Source organism: Fulmarus glacialis, unplaced genomic scaffold (genome assembly GCF_000690835.1).
Source record: "Fulmarus glacialis isolate BGI_N327 unplaced genomic scaffold, ASM69083v1 scaffold37993, whole genome shotgun sequence".
NCBI classification, from domain to species: Eukaryota; Metazoa; Chordata; class Aves; order Procellariiformes; family Procellariidae; genus Fulmarus; species Fulmarus glacialis.
Genome location: NW_009201692.1, coordinates 1 through 6,917, shown reverse-complemented (window position 1 = coordinate 6,917; position 6,917 = coordinate 1). Strand labels below are relative to the sequence as shown.

Below are 6,917 nucleotides of genomic sequence, written 5' to 3'. Positions count from 1 at the left end.
GGTAATGAACCCCCCGGCCTGCGGGAATCTGCAGCTGGAAGTATGAGCAACGGCTTTGTGCAGAGCGTGGGGTGGTGTGCCCGATGCGCTGGAGGCCGTCTGTGGCCGCTATCTGCTGGTTTGGCGCAGTTGACCTGCGTGTACCCGGCACGTGCCCCATCAGCCCAGGCGTGCGTTCGTCATGTTTCTGAAGGACAGGCTTGCTAACCAGCAAGGCCGAATGAAAAGTCCTCTCCAAAAGTCATCCTCTGACTTGGCTTCCCGTGGGTGAAGTCCTTAGGGATTTCCGGGTGCTGCAATAGCTGATACACGCTTGCGGACGAAGCAGCGCTCTGGGGCTCACTCCTGCTATGCGAGCCAGCGGGGCTCGAGCGGTTGGGATAAAAACTTCCCCTTTCCTGTGGTGACAGGAGTTTTAAGTGCCAGTAGCTATCAGGTGCTCTCCAGTTGTCAGGCTCAGGCCAAAGTGATCCCTGGTGCTTTTAACTGAAGCTTCATGGAAATGAGTCCCGTGAAAACAGTGAGGCGAGGGAGGCAAAAAGCAGCGTAAACAGGAGGACATAAGAGAGCAGTCTTTTGTTCTTGTGTCCCCAGAGCAGCCCAGCGTGGTCTGGGAACAGTGTGGTGTCCCCAGCTAGGAAAACGGCACCTCTCTCTCTTTGAACTTCCCTGACCTTTCACGTTATTTCAGTCTCATTCTCTGGAGTTCAAGGTACTGGCTGTGCTTCAGGAATTTGCAAGCATAAACACTCATCAGTGTGGCTGGCACTATGATGAGATGAAAAGGGAGTTGGGAAAGAATAAAACACATCCAAAAGCCAAACAAAAAGTGTACAGGGTTTGTAAACAAAGCATGTAGAGCTTCCCCAGTGCTGCCCAGAATGCCCACTTCCTTCCGCCCTCCCTTCCCTCCTGGGCCCAAGGCGCTTTCAAAGCCATACGGGGCTTCTCTCATAACTTTAATACAGCATATAAATTAGGGAGGTTTTCACTTAAGCCAAGGCAACTAGTTAGTAGGAAATTCCAAAGTCCGCTGAGTGGCTGCTGATTTTTCTGCAAGTGTAGTTTTTCCATAGCCTCGCTGTAAACCTATTTTTTTTTTATCCCTTCCTGTTCCTCCCGTGCGCGGGGCACCATGCCGCGCTGAGCTAGGCTGTGTGCCGGTGGCACATTGCTGTCCACTCATGTGCTGCGACTGCACTTTTTTATGTTGCATGTGTCCTTGAGCTCTGAAAAACCCTTTGGATTCGGTGCTGCTGAAGTACGTGCCGCGTAGTGAAAACTGGCAGTGCCAAAGCGAGAAGTCTGACTCGGGGAACACCTCCCATCCAAATGCCGCTCATTCATTTTCCCCTCTGCCTTGGGATGAGGTTATTGAGCTGAATGTGATATAACCCAATTTAAAGTTTCATGAAGGACTTCCAGGCCTAGCTTGACTCCCAGGTTTTGGGACATGCTGGCAGTGCTACCGTTCTGGCACTGAACCGTCTGGAATGTGGAGAAGTGCACAAGTGACCACATCTGCGTGTTTTGTGCTGGGTATTTTATGCAAAGTCAGTCTCACTTGTCCTGGTGCAGCTGTACACCCAGTAGACCCTCTTTCTTTCCCCTGCCTCACCGCCCAATCTTTCCTGGTAGCAGGAGCAGAAGAACAGGCTGTTACCAAGGCAGACGTTGTTTCTGGACACATCCACTCTGTATACAGTGTGCACCAAGTGCTGTCCAGCCTCTGCTGCAGAGGGTTGTCAGAGCACAGCCTTTGCAGACTCCGTAACAGAAGAGCACCGGCTGCTCTCTCGCTTGCAGCTGCCGGTCAGCCCGTGTTATCGCTGCAGAGGCTGTCCAGGAGCGGCGATAAGCATTCTTTGGTGTTTTTTTGGTTTTTTGCTTTTCCTCTGCCTGTGAAACATCTGTAGGTAATTAAATCCACATTTCAGCCTGTCTCTTGAGCGGCGAGCAGACACATATGGAATAACACATGTGCTACATACAACCAGCTGCAGTTCCTGTAACAGCTGCTAAATCCAGCATGTGCCGTTCCCTGTGACTTGCACGCTGCCTGCAAGCCTCTCCCCGCCGCAGGCGGCGGAGCCCCAGGGACCCTCTTGAGACCGTGGGTATGCATGCGGAGCTGCGCCTCTCCCCTTCAGCTCCTCCTGGGACTGAGATCCCACACTGGCTCCTCCATAGCCTTCAAAGTCTGTGCTAGCCCCACTTTCTGGATGCTCAAACGTACATTCTGCTCAAGTAGACTCCACCAGGCTTTCGCAGCCCGCTGAGGAATGCTGGTCTGTTCCCTACCCCTCTCCTAGACCACCATCCTCTCTTACCACCTCCTGCCCTCGCTGAGCTGTGTGTATTGCCATCAACCACAAATACGAGTTTGGTCTCACTAATTTTCTGACCCGGCATCTCATCTAGAAAAGCACACCAAGCACAGGTAAGTTCACACTTTGGTGATGCTATATTTAAACTACATTTTTACTAAAGCTGGAATCACCTTGGTAGAGATTTACCTGTGTGAAGTCTCCTCAGTTCTTGACACTCCACCTTGAAACTGAGATAATACTGTAGCACCTAAGAAACAGACTTTTTCTTCTGGTTTTGTCTTCTCTGAATCCTTTTAACATTCCCAAGTTTCTTTATCCTTTCTCCTGCCCTGTTAAGGACCGCGTGCCCTCAGGAGCGCTTTATACATATGAAGGCCAGGGCTGGATTAACTGTTGTCATCTATTTAGCTGGCTGTGCTGCTGCAAAGCAGCTGGGTAGGTCCTGTCCTAATGTACTCAAGGAAATGGTGACTCAGGCCCGTGTTCCAGGGCTGTGTGGGAACTGCTGGGCAGGAAAATGGAAAAGGTTGAAGAAGGGACTGAAATCATGTGAATTGTGCTGGTTTTAGACTTGGAAAGTATGTGATTGATAGCGTTTGTAAACATGTTTCTATTGCAACTGGTTTCTAATGTAAGGTGACCTGATAGGCACGAGCTTGTCATAGGGAAGTCAGAGAAGAGAAAACTGCATGTGCAAGAGGAAGCCACTAGACAGGGAAGCGTCTCCAGAAATGTCTGCCAGCACTTTGCAAATGAGGGCGGTTGTCTCCCCCTCTGACAAAGGTGAGTGCTCTTTCCCAAGCCAGTGGTAGAGCTGCCAGAAGCTGGAGCTGCGCCCACAGCCAGCTGCTCCGCCTGGGCTGGCAAGTCACGACAGGGGGAGAGAAAGCCTGTAGTGAAACATGTATGGGGTAGGACACGGTCCTTATGTGTCACCGTTGGCCTGGCACTCCCAAGTGCCATGGTTGTATGACTGCCTCCAAGCAGCAGTTACCTTTCTCACATTTGGTTCATCAGAGGCAAGCCACCGTGGTCCCCCGTCTTTGAGTAGCAGTACAAACATAAGCTGGGCATATAGCAAGTGTTGCAGGGTGCCGTCTCTCCACACTCACATGGCCAAAGTTCAAATCTGGGATGTTAACCTTTTAAATTCATCAACTGACCAAAACATGACCAGTTCCCAGACTCACAGGACACAATAAAAGCCTCAGGAGAAAGAAGTTGCGTGATATTTCATTGTTTGTCTTAGTGACTTGAAGATGCAGTGACAGGATGACAGCAGCAAGCTGCCATATTCACCACTCCTGAAAAGAAAACGGGGTCCTTTTTTTGGAAGTCCACTGCAAAGAACTCATTGGGAAGAAAATGGTAGTTCAGTGAAGTAGTGTATCTGTGCTTAAAATACTTAAGTTTTTCAAGGGAAGAAGAAACAGCAGCAGAAGGAACATTCCTAGTGCAGATGGGTGTTCACGAGCACTCACCGCTTGTCTTTTACCAGCGATGTGAAAGATCACAGGGCCAACCCAGGCTGAACAGGCTGAACAAAGCAAGGGGCTTGCCGTGCGAGGTGGCAATGCGGGTTGCTTAGTGCACATCTGCTATTAATTCCTGTCAGTGGTATCTTTGAAAATTTGAAAGGTGTGAAGATGTTTTTGTTTTATCTGGAGATATTTTGGTATTTGACCCCAGTCTTGTCCTAGTAAGGGAGTGTTCCCCTGCAGGTAAGTTGATTCTTTAACCCTTTGATTTTCCAGCGGGGAGATGCAGCTGCTCAGTTGAAGTGAGAGCCTCCACAGAACAGGGAAAGCCTAGTTTTCTCTAGTCTATTATCCCTGAAACATGCATCTGCCTTTAATTAGTGGTAAATTCAGTTGTTTCAGTTAGTTTTCATGCCATCACTCAAGTCTTGAGGCAGGTAATACTGGTAGGTACGGTAATCTGCTAGTGCTGAGGCAGCCGCTAACTAGAGGAATCAGAAGGGCAGGGCACATTACCCCTGTGCGCAAGGCAGAAGTAACAGTCTCCCTTACTGCAGCCAGCAGGTCTGGCTGTGGGTGGCAGTTTGTCCTTCCGCTGTTTCTTCTTGGAAACAGCAACACTAAGTTACACTCAGAACAGAAGTCCTTCAACCTGCCAAGGCAGAATTACATTTCTGTGCCTGCCCTGTACAGTCAGGAGGGCTGGCTCATATCTGTTGTCAGCACTGGCACTGCAGAATCAACAAGAGCTGGAAGCTGGGAAGAGAAAGTCACCAAATCCCCTTTTCTCAAAGGGAAAGGGTCAATGGGTGTCTTCCAGTAGATCCAGCAGAGGCAAGCTGCTCAGCAGTGAGGTGTTTAAAAAAAAAAAAAACCAACCAAAACCAAAAACAACCACCCACAAACACAACACACAACAAAAAAACATAGGAACTGCAACATTACCAGCTAAGGTTTTGTTGTGTTTTTTTAAAAAAAAAAATTAAAAAAGATCAGTTTGAACTTTAAGTCAGTAATGAAAAAGGCCAACACCAAAGTACAGAGGACTAACTTTGTTAGTTTGTTTTATTACTGGGCACAGCACAGTACCACCTCATATACATACAAGCCACAGTAATACAAACAGTCCCCATCTTTTTTTTTTAATAATAAAAAAACCACATGATGTTCGGGAGGAGTCAAGTGTCCCAGGGGTCAGCTCTCAAGAGCTATTTTGCTGCAGCTGCAGCAGTTTTCTTACAAAATACTATGGGTTTTCAAGCTATTAATATGTGAAGCTGCAAAGTCTCAGCTTGCAGCAGCGCCTTTGCTTAACACGATCAAGGCAGGCTTTTCAGTAGCTCAAAGGCTTGCAAATATGCTCAGTCATGGTCCTTTGCAGTCTAATAAAAGCATACCAGACAGACACCCAGCTATGGAACTAGAACCCTCAAATGCTGCTACAGAAACACACGTTATCCTGAAGCACCAGAGGTTTATCCAGAACAGGGTGAGTTAAAGTGCTGCTGCACCCAGACAGCTTTCCTGCAGACAGACTTCCCACGCAGGCAGGACCATTTCTTACAGAGTCAGTTAAGTCTGTAGCAGCACAAGGTCAGTGAAGCTTGGAGAAAAGCTTCTGTCATTAAAGCAGGCTTAGCTCCTCAGAAAACTGATTTAAAACTAGAAGGCACAAATGCAAGGTTGAATGTGGGCTACATACCACTGTGGCATGTGAGCAGTTTAGATAGCCCCCCTAAGGGGAAATACAACACATAATAAATACAATATGACATTTTAGAAAATAAGTGCATTACTGTGATCCTTCAGAACATAAGGAAGTAGGATTCGAAGAGCCTACAGAGGCCAATTCACTTAATATTGCACAGAAGTCCTGAAATTTAGTGCCAGGTTCTACAATTCTATACTTTTTTTTAGTCATTGTATTGGAGGTGGGACATGGCACAGGAAAAAAGGTCTTATTTGGCAGAACCTGCCCAAGTCTCCACCACCACACAAACAGCTTTTTGCCAATCTGAGGTAGAATTACATATATACTGCCTAAACCCAGTCAAGTCCTGCTCAACTAGTCTTCAAAGAAAAAAAAAAAAGTGCACAGAATAGATAAGCCTCTTTCTTCTCTAAAGAAAGTGAGTGCTTCAGGTTCGACCCCTGGAAGCAAGTCTTACAGAGCAAAGTTCCAGCAAAGATCCCTGCTCCCCACCTGGAAAGCAGTGATGGCTATCGTGGTGCTACAGATAAGGAGTGTAACAGGTACTAACTGCAAGTCTTATAGCAAGCACGTTTTACTCCACTTCCTCCCTCCCCTACTACTTGCTAATTCTCCCTTTATTCACTCAGTCCAGTATATTTTATCAGAGTTAAGATTGTCCCCGTTGCTTTCTCCCTTATGTCCCTTCTACTGGGACCCTGCAAAAAAATTTTCGATTTCAACCCTTAGACTTCTGAGGGACACTTGCAGTTTCTTCTAGAGACTCCTCTGTGCGGTATAGGCATGGAAGGATGGAAACAAGAGCCTCTTCGATGGAGAAGAGATGTTTATCCTCTGCTTGAGGACAAAAGTAGCGCATAAAGTCTGCCAGTCTCAGCAAGTACTCAATGTTATGACCAGCACAACCACTTGAGACAATGATTTGAGCTGCAATGTCTTCTTCAGATGCTGGGCCAAGGTAAGAAGGGTTCTGGGGTGTTGCAATGTAAACAAGAGCCAGGATGGGTTCCTCCGCATCTTTTTCCTGAGGGTGGAACTTCACCAACTTGGTGTCGTAGCCTCCCAGGACAGCTTCTCGCATATTGAGATACTGGAGCGATGCAGCAATTTGTTCCCCACGCACTTCATAGGCTACACCCCACGTGCATGCCTAAAAGTGAAAGAGCAAGGTGGTTATGGGATGCTGTAACTGCAGCAGACAAGTGCACTAACATTTCAAAGCCAGCCTGCCTTGCTTTGGGGTCCCGGCACAACTGGTAACAGGGCAGAGGAGGATAACACACACCCTCCCCTCACACTCCCGGGGGAGGGCTGATGAGCACTCGGCTGCCGACATCAGTTTCCCGCTGCGGATGTGGGCACCACCACCCAGGCCGACTTCACACCCCACCGCCCGCC

General features: G+C 48.1%; 1 protein-coding gene across 1 annotated transcript; it reads right to left on the bottom strand.

The window, feature by feature from the left end:
• Positions 1-6,136: 6,136 nt before the first annotated feature.
• On the bottom strand, positions 6,137-6,669 carry CHAC1 (ChaC, cation transport regulator homolog 1 (E. coli); the record flags this gene model as incomplete). The annotated part of the gene is given in 2 exon segments (XM_009574028.1): positions 6,137-6,232; positions 6,235-6,669. Coding segments are annotated over 2 exon segments (531 nt in total), but the record flags the coding sequence as incomplete, so codon positions are not given.
• Positions 6,670-6,917: the final 248 nt, after the last annotated feature.